The 22,107-nt window shown below is 35.0% G+C and overlaps 1 protein-coding gene across 1 annotated transcript in view; it reads right to left on the bottom strand.

The window, feature by feature from the left end:
• Positions 1–22,107, bottom strand: part of RABGAP1 (RAB GTPase activating protein 1) — a 110,210-nt gene that overhangs the window by 73,664 nt on the left and 14,439 nt on the right. Inside the window, exons 5-7 of the mRNA XM_041727118.1 lie at positions 21,014–21,188; positions 17,089–17,182; positions 12,617–12,767 (exon numbers count right to left, since the gene is read on the bottom strand). Of these exons, the coding sequence (XP_041583052.1) occupies positions 12,617–12,767; positions 17,089–17,182; positions 21,014–21,188 (420 nt within the window). The remainder of the gene's footprint in view (positions 1–12,616; positions 12,768–17,088; positions 17,183–21,013; positions 21,189–22,107) is intronic.

The following is a 22,107-nucleotide window of genomic DNA, read 5'->3' as shown; positions in this document are numbered from 1 at the left end:
CTAAGCATTCAGGAAAGATGGCACACCTGGGCAGACATACATGTTATATGATCCAATTTTCATTTTTTTTTTTTAATTTTTTTTTTTTAATTTTTTATTTATTTATGATAGTCACAGAGAGAGAGAGAGAGAGGCAGAGACACAGGCGGAGGGAGAAGCAGGCTCCATGCACCGGGAGCCTGATGTGGGATTCGATCCCGGGTCTCCAGGATCGCGCCCTGGGCCAAAGGCAGGCGCCAAACCGCTGCGCCACCCAGGGATCCCCAATTTTCATTTTTTATTTGTTTCACACACATGCTTTCTCATCACAAGCAAATGGCCCCCCATAATCAGAATTCAATTAATTATATTTTAAGAGCTCAAGCACTGTGCTTATTACATGAAGGCAAAAAAAACTAAAAAACCTACTGAGCATAAGCTTGATAGCTATATTTGACAGGTTTTACTAGAAAACATGGCAAAGTGTGGCAAATTAAAATATTAAGAAACCCATGGTACTAAACACCCATCTGTTTCAAATCCTTGCTCTTATATTCCTAAGCCTCTCACCCTCAGTTTCATCATCCGTAAAATGAGGATCATACTCCCTATTTCACAGAGTTATTGCAAAATAAAGGAAACAGTGTATACACAAAAAAAGGCTTTACCAATACTTTGTACATAGTGGGTATATAACTTTATTCCCTTTCTTCTCCTAGAACTAAAATACCCTTCCCTAGGTAGTCTGTGTTTTTCTGCCAACCATGCTGCACTGTTTGAGGATGGGGTCCTCTTATTTCTAAAGTGCCTTATTGTGACTGCCTAATTTTGAGACACACAAGTTATTTGGATCTTTGCTGTCAGACATTCCTCAAATACATGGAAGCTAAACATATGTAAGGCAGTAAAAGTATCTAGAAAGAACAAATGATGATACAAGCATCAATTATTCCCTCTACACTAATAATTTCTCTCCCTATGTTTCCAGCCCTAACTCCTAAGCATTCTCTCTCATTTATAATTTGCCTGCTAGTCTATACATCTTCTACCTGGGTGACTTTACCCACAATATGTCCAAAATTAAACATATTTTTCTCAACAAATCGGCTTCTTTCATCCTTTTGCAACACTCTTATTTTTTCCAGGCATTCAGGTATCGAAGCTTAGGAATCATCTTGACTGACCACTCTCTTCCCCTCAAGGTACTATTCTTTCTTACTTACCAGATTCCTGGGGATCTCTTTCCACAGTAGTTCTCAATTTAGTTCTTAATACTGTAGCCCACCATTAAATATTGTCTGGGCTTCCAGTCTTGTTCATTTTTCTGATCTGCTCATTTCTGCTTAAATATCTAATAGTATATACTTTACTATGATATACATAGTTCAAGAAAGTCAGTGGCTCCCTAGTGCCTTTCCAATCTGATATATATATATATTTTATATACATAAAAATTATACATATATATATATATATATATATATTTTTTTTTTTTTAGGATTTCATTTATTTGACAGAGAAACAGAGAGCACACTAGTGGGGACAGAGGCAGAGGGAGAAGCAGACTTCCCATGGAGCAGGGAGACAGACATAGGACTCTGGGATCATGACCTAAGTCGAAGGCAGATGCTTAACCAACTGAGCCACCCAGGTACCCCTGATCTCACTACTCCACACCGCCCCCACACACACACTTTGCCCCCCCCAGACAAATCAGGTAACTCACTATTGTATACATTTACCATAAAATTTGTTTTTGAATTCTCATTGTTTGAGTGCTTAATACTGGATGAAAAAAGGAATGATTCTTAGAGTTATAGTTTAATTAGTAGAAAAAGCACTCACCAAAGTCAGTAGTACAAGCTTTTCTAACTACTCATGAATTTTGTCATGTAACTTATTCTCCTATATCGGTGTCTCACCTATTATGATTTAAAAAGACATTACATTGGTTAACAACTTGAAAGAATTAAAAATGTAATAAAAATACAAGCTGTTACATTACTATCATTAGTATAATAATAATTCTTTCAATTTCATTTCTATTTTAGTAAAATCACTCAGAGCTATAATTAAAATATTCATATAAAAAACTCAAAAACAACAATCTTGAAAGCCACACTTTATCAAATTAGTCAAGAGTTAAGTGTTTTGTTTCAAATTACAGAAAAACATTTTCTTTAGAAGAAACAAATTATTAAGGATGTAAGATGGCAATAAATTTATGTCTTCAAAAAAAAAAATCTATACAGTGGCAACGGGGTGGCTCAGTCAGTTAAGTCACTGACTCTTGGTTTTAGCTCAGGTCATGATCTTGGGTCATGAGATCAAGCCCCAGGTTGGGCTCCCTGCTCAGTGTGGAGTCGGTTTGGGACTCTCTTCTTTTCTGTTCCTCCCCTCTGCACTCTAAAATAAATAAATAAATACATCTTTTAAAAAAATCTCTATATACTTCCTTTATTTCTTTAAAATTTTCATTTAAATTCCAGTTAGTTTACAGTGTAAAATTAGTTTTAGACGTACAGCATAGGGACTCACCTTTCCATATAACATTCGGAGTTCATCACCTATTTAACCTATCCCTGCCTCCCCTTTCCCACCTCTGGTGACCATCAGTTTGTTCTCTATAGTAAAAAGTATGTTTCCTGATTTGCCGCCCCCATCCTAATCCTTTCCTCATTTGTTTCTTAAATTTTACATGAGTGAAATCGTATGGTATCTGTCTATCTCTGACTTATTCTGCTTAGCGTAATACTTGCTAGATCCATCCATTACACGTTTCCTTTTTAAAATAATGCAATCTCAGGGTATATTTGTGTTTTTTGGTAAAAAACAGTATTTCCGTGTATATATCATTGGAAGGAAACACACTGGAAATTGATGCTTTTTAGTGGATGGGATTACAATTTTTTTTAAACATTATTCTATATTTTCTGAATTTCCCAATTTCTTTGTATAGATGACCCTTGAATAATATCAGTTTAAACTACATGGGTCCACTTATAAGTGGATTTTTTTTGACAAACAGTACAGTACCATAAATGTATTTTCTCTTATGATTTTTTTCTCTATCTTACTTTAAGAATACAGTATTTATTATAATAAAATACAGTGCTAATCAACTGTTTATGTTATTGGTAAGGCCTTCAGTCAGCAGGAAGCTATTAATAGTGAATTTCTGGGGGAGTCAAAAGTTGTATATGGATTTTCAAATGTGTGTGGGGTCATCGCCCCTAATCTGCATGTTGGTCAAGGGTCAACAGTACCATTTTTATAATCAGGTTTAAAAAAACAGCCAGAATAATATATAACATGTCCCTTTTGGTAAAGCTAAAAAACACTCTGGCTACAAGATGTCCTCCCAGAGCCACACTGAATGAATGATGCCAGGTTTACATCACCTACTTTATGGGGCTCAGTTTTACCTGTTTTTATGCCATAACAGCAACATTCTTTCAGACAGGCTTTGATGCTCAATCTAACTCAAAATGGGCCTTCAGAGCCCTGGTTAAAAATTCTTACAGAATGAGAATATAATGAACCATGTAAAATGGTCAATATTTAACCATTTCACTTCTGGTTAAATATTTTCTGATCCACAAAATTGGCAACTTCTATATGGCTCAACTTAATATGAAAAAATGAAAACAACAAAGTAACAGAACTAAAAAGGAAATACAAAAAGAGGAAACGTGAAACAAAAAAGGGAAATGACTGTTCAAATTATATTTATTCTCTCCACCTATTCAGTGGCTTAATTATTAAAGAGAAGAAAGAATCATTCTCTGTCCTTCAAATTCCTAAGATTCACTTTTGGGCATTATCCACTTATTATTCAGTAAAAATGAGCTTTTAAGTGTAGATTTATTTAATTAACATGAGATTTTTAGTGCAGCTGACAGGGATGTATTTGTATCAATGTCATTCCACAACCAACCTGAGGTCTTTTGACTCGTCTTTTACTCTTTCCTCATATCCCACATTCACTCAGTCACCAAGTGCCAACTATTTCTGAAACTTCTCTCAAATAGTATCTTTCTCTATCTGTTCTGCACTACTCCAATCCAAGTCACAACCATCTCTTGTCTAAGTTACTAACAGGTTTTAGTTCAATTAATCTTACTCCATTCAACCTCAAGTAACTGGAATGACCATTCTAAAACTAGTAAGATAATACAAATAGACAATAAGGGTGCTTGGATAAGTTCAGTTGGGCTCAGGGCGTGATTCCAGGGTACTGGGATCAAGTCCCGCATCAGGCTCCCCGGAGGGAGCCTGCTTCTCCCTCTGCATATGTCTCTGCCTCTCTCTGTGTCTCTCATGAATAAATCTTAAACAAAAAAAATAATAACAATAAGCAATAATTTATATTTACTATGTGTTAAAATTCTACCTAGTGTTTTCATGCATTATCTACATTCAGTCTAACAACTCTACAAATAAGTTACCATTATCATCTCATTTTACAGATAAGGAAACAAAAGTCTAATATTAAATTGCCCAATGTCAATGGCTTAAATACAGTAGGAAAAAGGGTCTGAATCAAGACAATTTGCCTTTAGATATATACTTTAATCCACTTTGCAAAGTGCCTTCTAAACCTGAATATATGATCTGTTTGCTTAAAATGTTTCAATGACTTTCTATTGCCAAAAATCTCAAATATGCCTTATTTAAGCTTTCGAAGATTCAGCCCTTACCTATCTTTTCTGGCCTTATTTCCTTTCACATTCTATGAAATTGTCAAGCTCTCTTTCACTCATGAGCACATGTTTTTCCCACTGACCTGTAATATCACACATGCAATGCAGCACCCTATCCCATCCCCAAAATCCCTTCCCTAAATAATTTCTTTTTTTTTCCTAAATAATTTCTGAACAAGAGACCATTTTGAATCCTTAGATGAGATGTTCTTCTTGTTACATGCCACATGGCAATATGTATTTTCTCTTCTGTAAGTCTTATATAATTTTATTATAAATGGTTAATTGTTTATTTCCCTCATTAGACTATAGTTTTTCTCAAACTAGGGAGCAGGTACATTTTATTTCATGGGCATATCCATGAAACCTAGCACAAGGCTGACAAAGGTATTTATTGCTAACTAAATAACAAATTCCTAATAAGACAAACAGCCACTTCTGCTTTTAGACGGGAAGATGTTTCAAGTAAAACCCTAATATAGTAACTGTTTAATTCCCTATTTAATTATTAGGTTGATGCATATGAAGTTGCCTATCTGCAGATCAAAAATGTTCAAATATCAGATTTTTTAATAGGATCAAGCCTATTATGTTTCCAGTCTTGTAATTCAGGAAACCTTTAGAACTCCTTTGACATATAGGACTTACAGAAACTCAATAGAGGGGGCATGACATTACAGAGATGGGATATGGAGAGTTGATATTATTTTCACAAATAACAATTTGAAGAAAACTTGTCTTAGTCCATTCAGGCTATTATAACAAAAATACCAGACTGAATGACTTATAAAGGACAGAAATTTTATGCAGTTCTAGAGGTTAGGAAGTATAAAATCAAGGTGTTGGAAGATTTGGTGTCTCATGAGGACCTATGGCCATCTATTGCTATGTCCTCATACGGTAGAAGAGGCAAGGGAGCAATCTGTGGTCTTTTTAATAAAGATATTAGTCTCATTCATGAGGGCTGCTCTCTTTCAACCTAGTAATCTCCCAAAGGCCCACCTTCAAATACCATCACATTTTAGGGGTTGATTTCAACATATGAATTTTAGGGTGAAACATTCAATCTGTAGCAGACTGACGACAGCAACTGCTATATAGAAGCACATGATATAGTTCTTAAAAATGTACTCAAAATCTATTTTCCTATACAATTAGATAGCAAGAGTATTCAGTTGTGACACAGTAGATTCACAGGCTATTTTGGGGGTTAGGACTCAAACATGTTACATATCTAATTTTCTATTATGTTTAAGCTTAAAGGAAGATCAACCATTTACTTACCAACCTCATTTCAGAGAAGAGGAAATGTATGGCCACAAGTGCAGAGTCATTTAAGTTCAGTAAGCTAGTGGCAAAGCTGAGACTTGTACTCATGCTTTCTAACTCTATGTCCAGTGCTCTTTTTGCTAAATTGACTCCGTTTTGGTTTGGTATCCACAGGCAGGTTCTATGATTATGTGTTATTGAATGAATCTTTGACTATTATCAAATCTACTAGATATTTCTCATTAAAACCAAAACAATCTGCATAATAATGAAATTATAATTAGATATTTAAATTATTTTTCCACACTGGTAAACTATAACTCGGCCTCCAGGACTTTCCTTGGATGAACAATTAAAAATGTAAATATTGAAAAAAAAAATAAATAAAAATAAAAAAAAAAATAAAAATGTAAATATTGGTTATATGACCTGTCATTAGTTAAGATTTTGAATAAAAACTTGAAATTCATGACAAAAAGATTCTATCACTGAAGTTTATCAATAAAACCACTACAGAAACAAAAGCAAACAGGTTTCAGAAAACACAAGGCTGACTGGATGGCAAGAATGAGAATCATCAGAATATGTTGTTATTTCATTATTTTTTTATTAAAAAGATCCATTAAGGAAGCAACTCTGACATAAATCTTTGTTACTAAGCAAGCAAGCAAACAAACCAGAGCGCGTCGCTGACATAAAAGATGAAAAATAACCAAAAGGAAGGACCAGAGGCTGATTCTGGAGATTGGAGATCAGAGAGCGTCTCTTTTTCTATTCATTATCAAATGCAATTTATTTGATTCACCAGACCCAAAGAGCTATAGGTCTTACAACTGGGGTAAGACAGGCCATGGGAGTCCCTGTGGCTTATTTACTAGGGTTCCTCCCCAATGTATCTGAGAAGTTCTATCTAGAGACTTTGACTAGCCTTTGGTCAAAGGCTAAAAAGAATAGAAAAAGAATTTAGGAGTCTTTGGTCTGTAAAAATGTATTCCATAAAGCCAAGTTCAATATCAAGTAGTCTATCATAATGTGGATAGATTATGTATCTACTCCAAATTTGTAAAAATTACATTAGGGGCTAAAAAAAACCTTGATAAAATTTAGTAAAAATTCTTAATAAAATCTCAAAGCCAGGAATGGAAGAAAATCACTTACATGTAACAAAAATTACTTACAAAAAAAACAAAAATGAATAGCATGCCTTCCAAAAGATTAAAAAAACTAAAGCCACCTTAATTAAAATCAGAAACTCACAATGAAAAAAAGAATTACAACTGTTTTTGGTGCTGATATAATTACATACCTGAAAATTTTAAAAGGTGCTAGCTAGTATAAAATTAGGAGAATTAATCAAAATATCAAGAAGCAGATGGATAGAGAATTAAAAACAAAACACAACAACCCCAATGTCTATTCTCTTTTGTAGCAATTAGCATCCTGAAATAAAAATTGGGATAAAAATACCCCATTTGCAATAGCAAGAACACTCTAGGATAATTCTTAGGAATAAACTTAACCAAAAAAGACATATAAGACATAAATGAAGGCAACTCTGAAGTCTTTTTTTTTTTAAATAAGTTTTTTTAAGATTTTATTTATTTACTCATGAGAGAAACAGAGAGAGAGAGAGAGAGAGGGGCAGAGAAACAGGCAGAGGGAGAAGCAGGCTCCATGCAGGGAGCCCGACGTGGGACCCCATTCTGAGTCTCTAGGATCAGGCCCTGGGCTGAAGGCGGTGCTAAACCACTGAGCCACCGGGCTGCCCTCTGAAGTCTTTAACAGATATAAAATGAGATCTGAACAAATAGTAAGACATATCATACTCTTAGATGTAAAGATACTATAACAATGTAATTTATAACCTAAATAAATATGTAAATAAAATAAAATTCAAATCAGAATACTTATGGAACTTTATAATAGGGAGGTGATGGTGAGATCGAAGAAAATGATTTTCAGGTTTATAAGGAAGATTAAATAGGCAAGAATAGACAAGAAAAATAAGAAATAGTGAAAAAAGGATTTTCTTTACCAGGTATCAGAACATAACTTGAAGCCTCTTTAACCAAAACAGTATTGGAAGAGTCATACACAAATAGATCAATGAACAGAAAAATCCAGAACTCAATCTCAGTATATGAATGAATTTAAGATCTAACAAAGATGATAGTTCTATTCAGTAGGAAAACAGGACTAGCACAACTGGTTATCTATTTCGGAAAAAGTAAAATTGGGCTGCCACGTACAAAAATAAATTCCAGATGGATTAAAGATATAAATATATAACAAATACAATAAAAATCTTGCAAGAAAATCTTACAAACTGCACTTATAAAACTTAAAGGTAGGAAAGACCTTAAGACAATTTTCTACATAAAAACTGAAAACATTTTGTATGGCATGACACTATCAATAAAGTCAATAAGGAATTGAAGGATTAATGTACATAATATAGAGAGTTCTCCTTTTGGTAAATAATTTTTATTTAAATGATTTTCTTGGCTTTGAGATTTTACGTTTAATAAAGATGAAGAGGTTAACTCACAGAAGAGCAAATCCCTCAAAATTACTGGTAGAGAACTACAAACCAAAGATATGCTGGTATCACTTATATCCACTGAGAACAAAAAGTTAAATACAGTTACTGATAAGTAATACTATTTGGGATATGGGGCTACAGGTATTTTGCTACATTGTTGGTGAATTATGAATTGTAACAGCCTTTCAGAGAACCAAAGTTGATATAAGAAAATTAAATATAAAAATTAATCGGCTTAAAAAACATGTTACCCTTTGATCCAACAATCATACTACTGAGACTACTCCATAAAAGTAAAAGATTTAGAACACATATAACGATGTTTTAGTAAAACACTATTTAAAGAGGTTAAGGGCAGGGGATCCCTGGGTGGCGCAGAGGTTTAGTGCCTGCCTTTGGCCCAGGGCACGATCCTGGAAACCCGGGATCGAATCCCACGTCGGGCTCCCAGTGCATGGAGCCTGCTTCTCCCTCTGCCTGTGTCTCTGCCTCTTTCTCTCTCTCTCTGTGACTATCATAAATAAATAAAAATTTAAAAAAATAAATAAAGAGGTTAAGGGCAGCCTGGGTGGCTCAGCGGATTAGCGCTGCCTTCAGCCCAGGGCATGATCCTGGAGACCCAGGATCAAGTCCCAAGTCAGGCTCTCTGCATGCAGCCTGCTTCTCCCTCTGCCTGTGTCTCTGTCTCTGTCTCTCTCTGTGTCTCTCATGAATAAATAAAATCTTTAAAAAAAAATAAAGAGGTTAAAATCTGGAAATAAAATCTTAAAAAATAAAATAAAATAAAAAACCTCTAAAGTAATATCACATGTGAAATTTCAGAACATAATGTATCTGACAAAGAGCCCATGTCAAGAATTAAAAATTTCTAGAAGCTAGTAATACAGATACATAGGTAAATATTATTGTCTATATATATGTATACTAATATCCTGCTGTTTTAGTCTATTTGGACTGCTATAACAAAATACCACAGACTGGATGGCTTAAAAACAGCAGAAATTTAATGCTCACAGTTCTGGAGGCTGGAAATCCAAGATCAGGATATTAACATGGTTGGGATCTGATGAAGACTCTCTCCTTCACTGTAGATTATTGACTTCTTATTGTGTCCTCAAATAATGGAAAGTGATGAGGGATCTTCTTGGACCATCTTTTATAAAGGTGCTAATTGCTATCATGAGAGCTCTGTCCTTCTGACCTAATCACCTCCCAAAGGCTCCACCTCCTAATACTAATACTATCTCTTTGGAAATTAAATTTCACCACATGAATTTTGATGGAGACAAACTCAGAGCATAATATTTGCTAAGTACTAGAATGCTCATAGCAGGTTTGCTCATAACAGCTAAAATTGGAAAAGAACAAAGCAAAACCAAACATCTATAACAGCTGAATAGATTTTTTCAAGTGAGGTTTATTCATACAATGGAATACTCTCAGCAATTAAAAAAAATGAAAACAAAAAAATGAATATGAGCTCCTGATACACTCCCAAAATAGATGAGCAAAAGAAGTCACATATAAACAAGTATATGCTGCACAACTATATGATTGCATTTAAATGTAGTTCAGGAACAATCAAAACCAATGACAGGAAGGGAAGAGTTTGAATAATGGTTATTAAAGGGTGGAGAAGGGGTGGTTATGACTAGAATGGGACAGAAATAACTTTTTGGGGTGTTGGATATATTCTTCCTCTTAGTAGTAGTCACAGCAGTGTATTATATGTAAAATATGAGAGTTGTATGCTTCAAAATTGTGTATTTTAGCCTATGTAAATTATACCTTGCTGTGAAAATAAATTAAAAGAATTTTAAAGTAGTTTTTCCCTTAAAAAAAAATTCAGAACAAAATTTAAAATGCCAAGTACCATTCCTATACAATAATAAATATTATTTCCAGGAAGGCTGAAAAGAAAATCCAACTTATATTAAATAACGCTGCAGTGTAAAACAAAAAGCATTCACCAATATTATGATGGTTAAATAATTTGTATTTTCTGATAATCTACCAGCAATTTAAACAATTACACATCCCTGAGAAATCTTTCTAAGCCAGCTGCATGATAAAGTTTTCTTTTTTAAAGATTTTATTTATTTATTCATGATAAACATATATATATAGAGAGAGAGGCAGAGACACAGGCAGAGAGAGAAGCAGGCTCCATGCAGGGAGCCCGACATGGGACTCGATCCGGGGTCTCCAGGATCCCACCCTGGGCCAAAGGCAGGCGCCAAACCGCTGTGCCACCCAGGGATCCCCCATAATAAAGTTTAATGTGAAATAAAAAGCACATGACACCAGCATATATAAAACATTAATCAAATATACTAGATTTGTTACTAAAACGATCTTTTACACATCATATAACTACCAGGTTAAGCACCATTTTCATGGAACCAGAAAACCAGGATACTTCATGTCTTTAATTTATTTGTCTTGAAAAACTACACCAAAACCATTTAAGAAATAATTTTCAACCAAATGTTTCAGAGGACTGCATAAGAAGAACTGGAAAGACAGAGCTACAACTGAGAATCATATATCCAAAATATAATCTGTCAGCAGTAGAAAAAAAGTTACACCCAAGTAGGTGTACCTTTGCTAGCTAGACCTAGTGTACCTTTGCTAGCTAGACCTATAGCTATGTCTCCATTCACACTACAAGTACAATGCTCTTCCATCCTTCCAGGGCTGGGGAGCTCTTTTCTGGAACTGGTCTTAAATGTTACATTACTGATAAAGACTCCTGTTCTCACAGGCTGAATTAATCATTCCTTTGTTCTCACTGTGATTTCAGACCACCATATGACTTTGTAATGACAAATCATTGCTTTGTGTTTCACTTCTGAGCTCTTGCACTGTGGTTGTAATGGACACTCAATAAATGCTGTTTGAACAATTATAGCAACTTGACAGAGGGAATCAGAATATTCTTGAAAGAAAAAAAAATCTGTCTACAAATAAAATGATGAGAAGAACACCAATATTTTAATCAAGTAAGTTATTTTCTGATGAGAAAGGTCAAATTTCATGTTCAAATGCTATTCTTCCCCTATAAGGGTTTTTTAAAGTAACAGTTTTATGGAGATACTATTCATCTAAGGTTTTAATAGAAATAGAAATAGAAATAAAAGGTTTAATAGAAACCTACCTTTTCTCACACTGAGATATGCTTAAGTTTTATTTATTAAGGGTTCTGATCAATTCATTCAGAACCTAGGTCTGGGACTGGAGAAACTGTTTTCCTTTTTTTTTAAATTTTTATTTTATTTTATTTATTTATGATAGGCACACAGTGAGAGAGAGAGTCGCAGAGACACAGGCAGAGAGAGAAGCAGGCTCCATGCACCAGGCGCCCGACGTGGGATTCGATCCCGGGTCTCCAGGATCGTGCCCTGGGCCAAAGGCAGGCGCTAAACCGCTGCGCCACCCAGGGATCCCAAGAAACTGTTTTCCAAAGATAAATAATTTAAGAATGTGAGAAAACAAAAACAAAAACTTAAAACCAATGAGATGGGCACAAAGGCACAGAGCATCATCTAATCTTGAAGAAAATTACTTTCAATTCTTGTATGCTGTACAAAGAATACTTCTGTTGCTTTGCTTGCAAAACCTTGAGGAATGCATGAACTTGAGGAGGGAGGGGATACTATAAAAAATAAGAATCTTCATTTCAGAGGAATGAACTCAAAGGGAATACACCTAAAGAGAATAAAATCATGTTCTCCCAATTGTAGAAAGTAGAACCAGACCTTACCTACAAAGAACACATTTCTGTAAAGTGTGAAAACAATTAAAATAAACAAAAGAAAGCTTTTCATACTGTATAGCATAAGTGATCTGACCACAAATACAATTACATTCAAAACAGATTAGATACACAATAAATAGAGGCCATCCTTTGTCTCTGAGGTAAAGCCAATCAAGGAAGAAAACCTTCCTTCTCTTCTATGCCAACACTAGAAACAACTCTGGGCTGGAAGAGTATATAAACGTTCTATTCTTATATTAGATAAAGGAATTATAAAAAGTTCCTTGAAATCAAATAGCCACAGTGATATTTTCTTAACAAATTTCTAAAATGATTAATGCTGAAGCTGAATTATCAGCCCCTTACCTTTGTAATGAGGATTCGGTATTTTTCTACTAGGTGGTCATTGTTGTGACAACCTGCTAGTAGCTGCCAGACTTCTCCTCGCAGAGCTTCAGGAACACCACTTCTTACTAAGGATGACAACTGCTTTGGTCTCACACTTAAATTGAGATGCCTAAAAATAAAGCCATAATCTGTAAGTGGATTAAAGAAAGATTCTCTAGGGATCCCTGGGTGGCGCAGCGGTTTGGCGCCTGCCTTTGGCTCAGGGCGCGATCCTGGAGACCCGGGATCGAATCCCACATCAGGCTCCCGGTGCATGGAGCCTGCTTCTCCCTCCGCCTGTGTCTCTGCCTCTCTCTCTCTCTCTCTCTGTGACTATCATAAATAAATAAAAAAAAAAAAAAAAAAAAAAAAAAAAAAAAAAAAAGAAAGATTCTCTAAAGAGTGTTGTTATTTTTTAAAAAGATGTTATTTTTAAGTAATCTCTACACCCAACGTGACGCTCAAACTGACAACCCTGAGATCAAGAGTCGCATGCTCCACTGACTGAGCCAGCCAGGCACTCCTAAACTAACTAGACTAACTTATACGTACCTAATAAAGGTAACATACTAATAAAGAAAAAAAATAAAGCTGTTGAATTAGATGTGGTCAAGATAACTAAATGATTGGGTGGAGGTAAGAATTGTGCAGTCCGACTGTTTCATAAATATCTTTAAATTATTGCTCTAATTTTTTTAAAAAATATTTTATTTATTTATTCATGAGAGACACACAGAGAGAGGCAGAGACATAGGCAGAGGGAGAAGCAGGCTTCATGCAGGAAGACTGACATGGAACTTGATCCCAGGACTCAGGGATCACGCCCTGAGCCATAGGCAGATGCTCAACCACTGAGCCACCCAAGCGTCCCTGCTCTAACTTTTTAAATAAAAATCAAAACTAGAAACTACAGCTTCATGATTGTGTCTTATGTAAGAAAAACAGAGCAAAATTCCAATTAGCAGACACATAGTCAAAGATAAGGGCTTGGCCCCGCATCAAAATTCACAAGTGAAATGTGTATTTATACGTTCTAAGTTAAAATAAATATTTAAAATAAATATAAAAATAAAGTTTTGAGTGGTTTTTAGGATACCTTGATTCAGGGAACATTTATGAATAACTATGATGGGTAAGAAAGTTTCTACTATAGCATTATAACATCAAAACAAATTATTAAAGTCTCTGAGCTTCATTTATCTAATCTATAAAATGGGGGCAAAAAACTTATCTTGAAATGTTGGTACCAATTTATAAAGTGCTTTGCATATAATCATATTTGATCTTCACAACCATCTGAGGTAGTTTGTATCCCCAGTTTTACAGAAAGAGAAAGAAGATCAGGGAAGGCAATTAAAGGACTCAGTCCTCAACTCTAGGACCAATGAACGTTCTGCTCTGTTGGATATCCTGGCTGCTTTGTGTTTTGAAAGCCACCATTACTGAGTCAATAAAGCATGATCCTGACCTGGAAAGGCTTCTGTGAATATCAGATTTAAACAGAAGTTACTGATACAAAATGACTACTCTCAAAATACAAAAAGGACTCAGACCTTTCTCAAAATGTCCCCAGAATTCTGAAGAATAATGCACAGTACCATTAAAAATGGTTAATTCTGCGATGCTAGTACTCTAATGTGGTAGCTATTAAAAATTCAAAGATAGTTTTATCTTTACTTGGAAAAAAATTATATCAAAGTTGAAGGGTTAGGAGCAGAAAGAACAAAAAGCCTTTTAATTTAAAGATTGGTACACTGTGGTCTGTGGGCCAAATCTGATCCACGGCCTGCTTCTGTAAATCAACTTTTATTGAAACACAGCCTTTTAAAATCATTTATGTATCGTCTATGACTGCCTTTCCACTACAACAGCAGAGTTGGTAGTTTTGACAGAGACTACTGGGACACAAAGCCTAATATTTATGATCTCTATATATTTATGGCTAAGTATTAAGACCTGGCCCTTTAACAAATAAAAAACCCAATCCTAGGTTTATTTGCTAATCTTAGCTTAATTTATATTAAAAATATAAATTAATTTATTCTGAAAATAATTTTATGTCATTGATCGTATTAACTTTATCCACCCTCAACATACGATTTTATACCAACATTAGTTCTCTAATTCACTAAGAGTCACATAAAAATGAACTTGAAGAATTAGAGCTCAAAGGTATTATTACTAATACTGCCACTAAAATCTAATGTGGAATTAAATAAACCAACTTTAGGCTTAGACCTGACTGTGTTAAAAATTCTAGGTCTGTCATTTACTAACTAGAATTGCTGACTAAATCTCTGAGACCGTTTCCTTTTTTTTTTTTTTAATTTTTTTATTGGAGTTCAATTTGCCAACATATAGCATAACACCCAGTGCTCATCCTGCCAAGTGCCCCCCCTCACTGCCCATCATTCAGTCACCCCAACCCCCCACCCACCTCCCCTTCCACTACCCCTTGTTCATTTCCCAGAGTTAGGTGTTCTGAGACCGTTTCCTCATCTTTAAAAATGGATACTAGTTCATAAGACTGTTATATAAACAGCTTAGCACAATGCCTAGCATATGGTAAATTCATTAATTCTTACTGTATTAGTAAAAAAACATTATTTTTAATTCACAATAATCTTGAATGGTAATTTTAGAGACCTGTGTATTTTGTAAATGAAGAAATAGCTAAGAAGAGTTAAGTGACTTGCCCAAGACCATAGAGCTTAGAAGTAGGAGAAGTAGGATCTGAAGTCAGGTCTACTAGGCTCTAAAATTCCATGATATTGCAACGTCTCCTACCTACAGAACACATATAATAATGATGGGGGAAAAAAGATGAAATGAATTAAAGAAGAGAAACAAACTATTATTATTTCTGAAGACATGACTCAAACTAGCAAAAAATAGTTTTAAACACCCTAAAGAAACATATAAACTCCATCAATGTATTTGAGGAAGTGAGAGACAGACATAATATCAATAAGTAAAGGAATAGAATAGAATAAATTGAATGAATAAATGAATAAAATTTGGTAACAAAACAAATTCCAAGCAATTGTATAAAATGGTGGTGAGTTCATCTAATAAAATCTACAGTCGAAATGCTTTATCTAAATGATTTTAAATATACTATTATGTAATCATGTCAAGATTCAATTACATTTCTATTTTAGAGCAGAAGCCTTTTTATACAGATGAAATGCCTCCCAGCAGCAGTCTAAACATCCAAATTCACTGAACTGAAAATATAATTGTGATGAGAACATCAGCAGGTTTGTCTCCTGACTGCTAAGGGAATATCAAAAATAAATGAGAACTGTATCAGGGTGGGGGGAGCTTTTGCAGAGTTCATTTATTAAAACCACTTGTGTAAAGACAAACCATGCTTTGGTTTGCATTCTCCTCCTGTACACATTTGACATTTCCCAATGTGGAGCACGTTTCACCAAAGTGTAAAGCACTGTGAGAGTGCTAGAAGCAGATGCATGCCCGTTTGTAGTTCTATCCCTTAAGGACATGAAAGATTTTTAAATGCTGAAATAGTTTTCTAAGAATAGAATGAAAGGCTTCAACAGTTAAATTTTCTGAGAAAAATCAGACCCCAAAGTAACGAGCCCATGGGCAACTTATATGACAAACCTAACAATCAGAAAGTCAGAAATAGAGAAGTGCTCAGATCACTTCCAAGCTCCACCTCACCCCCTGCTCCAGCATATACTAGCATCCTAGAGAAAGGAAAAAGGAAACTACATAAATGTCTCACCAACCTGACTTACCAGAGTCTCTCTGGTTTCATTAGTAAATACCTGAAGGTAGTATATCCTTTCTAGATAGTCTATAGGTTAGTGCTTCTTAACATTGTTGTCAAGCTATCTCTTGAGCTGAGAATTTCTCTTAAGAAGAACTTTCCTGAGTTTTACAAGTATCAGTAGGAAAAGTAATTGTTAGAGTAGTCCATATACTACTAGCTACTACTATACTACTAGAGTAGTCAATATACTAGCATGTTCCTAACACTCTGCTCCATCACTTTGGTACATAACACAGATAAGGAAAAAATCCCACCTGATGTCTCTACAGTGGCTCTATGCATTGTGTGAGCATCCACCAAACTTCCCTGATTATTGTGTACTGTCTTGTTGCGTATATCTTAATCAGTCAGTGGTTCCTAACTGCATCAATAAAAAGGAGCTCTTCCCCAATTTATTCTCTCCATATGTTCCATGTTTGAATTAATACTTACTGCAGCAATAAGAATTTATTAGGTTTCTGAAATTCTGAAAGGTGATTTCAGATATTTACTACTTATCTTTATAAACCTCTAAGAACAGAAAAATTCTAGAACACAAACCTCATATTTTGCTTTTTATAATAGGTTCCAAAATTGAATATTGTAGTTAGGGCAAGATACCCTACCCATAAAATGAGAATTAGAGATGAAAAGGAGAACTCTTCTAACTTACCATTTTGACAGCAGTTCTCCCCATGTTTCAAGAATTTTTCCTGCACATTCTTTGGATACATCACCAAATCCACTCAAGAGAGGTTCATCATTATCTTTAATAAACAAAAAACACAAAAAAGGGTAACAGAAGTGGCTATGCTAGCCAGAAGAATGGATGAAAACATAATAGTCAAATCTGAAAGATTTTACTGGGAGCATTAAGTAATAATTTCTAGTTCTCTCTTTTAGCAGACAGATATAAATACAAAGAAAATAAATATGGTCCTAGGTAGAATGTTGCTGTAATCTCTGTCTTTCACTTTCCATAGAGTCCACATTATGTCAACTGCAGTAGAAAGCCATTTTATTATAAAATGATAGGACTCAAAATATGGTATCTTTTTCCTTTTCAAAAGCAAACAGCTTTATCCATGAAAATATATAGCAGTCTGGTTTACAAGTTAAAAAAAAAAATTACAAACCACTTAAGTGTCCAACAATAGGAGAGCAGCAAAAGGAGGCTGAATAAACTATGATACATGATACATGTTTACAATGTAAATACATATGACACCTGTTTACATTAAGTCTGGCAAAATGCCACACAAAATAAAAATATCAGGAGCTGATAAATCTTATGATCAAAATAGACTAGAATAAATTATGCTAAGACATTAATGTCTTAACAATTATAGTCTCTGAGTGATGGAGCTATGATTTCTTTCCCTCCTCCTTTATGTTTTTAGGACTTTAAATTTTCTACAGTGGCATACGTTAATTTAAAACACAAAAAGATTTAAAAAGACCAAAATAGGTCATTTCAAATTTAACTCTAATAATTAAGAAAAGCAAATTCAAATAAGAATTTAAAGATTGTAAGATATGGAAACAGTGAAAAAAGTGACACTGATAAAGGCCTGTGAGAGGAATTTAAAAGTGTAATGAAAGAGGAAACATGGGCTAAGATATTTACATAGCCAATCCTCTTTTGCTGGACATTTGGGGAGTTTTCAATTTTCTGTTACAAATAGTATCACGATGAACATAACTCTTGTTTTCATTGGGTATATGCCCAGAAGTGGACTTCCTGGGATAAAAAAAGTGCAATACTTTTAAGGATTGTGAAACTTACTGACAAATTGCCTTCCAGAACAGTTCTACAATTTATTTCCACTACTAGGGAACAATAGTACTTGTTTCCAAGTGTTCTCATCAATGCTGTTTCTAAGTTTTTTGGCTTAATCTGCCTAAACAAAGTTTGAATCTTAGTGCTTTTAATGATTACAGCATGAATTTGCATCTCTACTAGCGATAACTCAGAAATCCATTATACTTATTACTTCTTTACATTATAATACCTTTGACATTAGTATTAGTTTTGATGGTGAGATAGGGAAGACACATACCGAATATAAGTGAGACCTCTTTGAGAACACATGGGAGATAGTATAAATAAAGAAAAGAGAAAGGCTCAATGGCAAGAAGATAAACTTTCCCAACTTCACTATTTTGCCAAAATTGGCAAATGCTGATTTGAATTACTGATGCCTCAAGTAATTCTCTACTCATTCAAATATCAATACAACAACTCTTTGGGGGAACAACAGCTATAAAAAAAATGTACTAGAGATGACAATTCCTTTAAAGAGATTAGGAAGACCTGTCTTATCAAATTTTCTTTCACTGTTTTGGGTGCCTTCAACATATCTTGACAGTAGTAATTTGAAATATGTATTTAGAACTCCATGTACCTAAGGCAAGGGTGGGTGAGAAGGGAGCAGGCAGCCTCAGTTTCAGAATATTGTTTTTGAAGACCTCCCCTATATACTTGCTGGCTTCCTGCCCTGGGAGCACAAATGTCCTATGTATAAGGAACCTCTCTAGAGGACTATAACTACCTCTTTCTAGGGAGTAAACACATGACAATAGGATGAGTCTCCCTGGTCCATATACTAGGTTAGAGAATTAAAAGATGGATGGCTGCACAGCTTTCTTCAGCCCCATGTTCTTGTCATTAGCCCTTCACTATGGGGATGGATTGCAGGGTGGGGTAACCCATCACACCAGTATTTCCTGAGCATCACAATACCAGGAATTGTGTTATACACTAAAGAACCAATGTGGGCAAAAAAAGACACTTTCGTCCTTTACAGAATTTGTGTTCTTGTGTTCCCTAACTCTCCCATGGTCTGCTTTTGGTCCTTATCTCTCCTAGTTAACAACTATTACTAGAGGCCCTCTGAACTCCATAATTACACTGAAAAATGTATGCCTGCTATAGATTAGAACTAGATGTCAGTCCTGATGTTATCCCTCAATTGGGTCCAAATTTCTTTGTAACTGGCAGATGTTCTTTAAAATCTGCAGCATTCAGATTCAGCATTTGACCATTCTCTGGTTTCATAAAAATAGTATGTTTTTCAGTTTATGGTGGGATTATTTTTTTACTACTGAGTTTAAAAGAGAAAAGTTCTCTATTACTTGCTCTTCCATCTTTAGCAGTGTTGACTTAGAAGGTAAACTGCAAGTCTCAAGACTACATGTTACAGAGGAGACGATCTCAAACAGTGATTGTCCACTTTTCCCAATTTTAACACGTGGCTTAAATTGGCTTTGACGGAAGATTTTAAATTTTATCTCTAACTTCTCCCAAAATACATATGTTTTCTTTGCACTTCAAAATGCTTTATGTGAACTAAATACACCAAGACAATTACAGAATAGAGCTCAGACCACTAACTCTCAGAACTGGATAAAGATTCTCCTTGCCAATTTCTAGCTGTGTGACCTTGGGCAAATTCACTTTTCTGAGATTTCATTTCCTTAAGTGCAAAATAAGGATAATATTAAATCTTGTTTTTTCAGAATGTTTGTGAGGATTATATAAACAAAGAATTACTTTACTTTTGAAATAAAGTACGGGCCCACCACATATTAAGCTTCAACAAGTGGCCATTAATATCAGTCATTGGAAAAGTGAAAATTACAGGAACAATGGGAATTGGAAAGTCAGGGCCTGCTCTAACTTGAAAAAAAGCACATATAATCATGAGTATTTCTTTTAACTCATTCTTGCCACCTCTAGGCCTTTGTTAATGCAATTTCTTAGCCAGAAGTGCCCAAGCCACCCATTTATCCCTGCTGAATTCTCTTTGCACTTTAAAAGTCATACCCCAAAAACTACTCTTCATGATGCCCCACCACACCTCCCGGCAATGACAAATGGATTCTCCTCTATGAATTTCCGGAACACTTTCTGTGAACTCCACATAGACATGTGCTTCATATGACCTTCTATCATAATCAGCTGTTTTCCTCTTTATAAAAATTAAAAGTCCTCATACAAAATTATAGGTTAGTAAATGCCTCCCAAACTTTTGCTTTTCCTGTGTTCCTACCTTCCTTCCACTTCTACATAGTAGCTTTTAACAGAGATTGACAGGTTAATTAGCGGATATAACCTTAAAAAAGGGGGAGGGGTGGAGAAAAAACTGGTTGATTCCTAATGTTTATAAGTGTGAAAAATCCAATATTATATAAACAAATTTGTATATTTAAATACACATATTTTGCGTCATGTGAGGAAGCCACATTTTGGCAAGTGAAATTGTCCCTGTAAAATGAATCAGTTAAAATGGGAACATTTATTTAGGTGAAAGCTATGTCAATTTTGCTCTAAAAATGTGCTAATACACTAAGCTAGCATAGCCTGATCTTTAAAAAAGCACTACTTATAAATCTCATTTTTTTCAACTTGACTACAATTATCTTACAGAAGGCCCTGTGCTCATCATTTCTGAATCTCCCCTGGTCCTTTGCATGCTCATAACTATTTACTGAAGAATTCCAAATGATATGTCAAATTATCAATTCCCTGATAAAATTATAATGATGTGCATGGTGTACCACCCCATAATAGAAATCAATCTCTCCCTACAATTTACCTTCCTCTTCATCATCTTCTGGAGGAGAAGGTATCATTGAACTCTGAGACCCAGACTGTGGCAGGCGAATTGAGGGAGTGGCAGTAGTTTTCCTCCTCTCTCTCTCTGATTCACTTTCCAAGCACACAACTTCATATAAAGTGTCAGTATTGTTCTTTCTCTCCTTCTGCTTTATCTTGAAGATGAAAAAATATTATTTACTAAGTGGTACAATTATTTTTTAATACACATGACACTTCTGATTTCATTCAGGATATGAGAATAAAAAGGTCTTACTTTGAAAGTCTACACTAAAAATAACCTTTTCTAAATAGAAAAATATACATTTAGATTTAAAAACCCATAGGAGGGGATCCCTGAGTGGCTCAGCAGTTTGGCCCCTGCCTTTGGCCCAATGCTTGATCCTGGAGACCTGGGATCAAGTCCCACATAGGGCTCCCTGCATGGAGCCTGCTTCTCCCTCTGCCTGTGTCTCTGCCTCTCTCTCTCTGTGTCTCTCATCAATAAATGGAATCTTTAAAAAAAAATATATTAAAAAAATAAAATAAAATAAAAACCCATAGGAAAACAGGTTAGCAGGACTCTAATTCTGTAGTTTTATTGTCTTCAGACTATATTATCATACATGATAGCAGCTACCAATACTTAGTGCTAACTATCTATAGCTTCCTAATTATTTTAAGGCTTCCTAGGTTTCCTACAAGAAACTATCCATGAAAAAATATTTGTTTTTGTTTTTTAGTTTTATTTTTAGAGAGGGGGAGAGAATGTGGAGAGGTAGAAAGAGAAGGAGAATCTTAGGCAGGCTCCATGCCCAATGCTGAGCCCAACAAAGAGCTCGATCTCACAACGCCGAGATCATATAATCTGAGCTGAAATCGAGATTAAGCCACTTAACTGAATGAGCCACCCAGGAGCTCTGAAAAAAGGTTTTAAAATATTCTAACACAAAGTTTCAGACTAGGAGAGTCCTTTTATTTCCATGCTTCTTCCCACTCCTTTAGCTTAATTAAAGCAGTGTAGAGAACTTTTCTTCAACTGAAAGCCACAACTGGGAGGGGGGACGGCAGAAAAGAGATTAATGAAATTCACAA

The sequence above is a fragment of the Vulpes lagopus genome, chromosome 12 (assembly GCF_018345385.1).
Source record: "Vulpes lagopus strain Blue_001 chromosome 12, ASM1834538v1, whole genome shotgun sequence".
Lineage (NCBI taxonomy): Eukaryota > Metazoa > Chordata > Mammalia > Carnivora > Canidae > Vulpes > Vulpes lagopus.
This window is presented reverse-complemented; position numbering and strand designations above follow the sequence as displayed.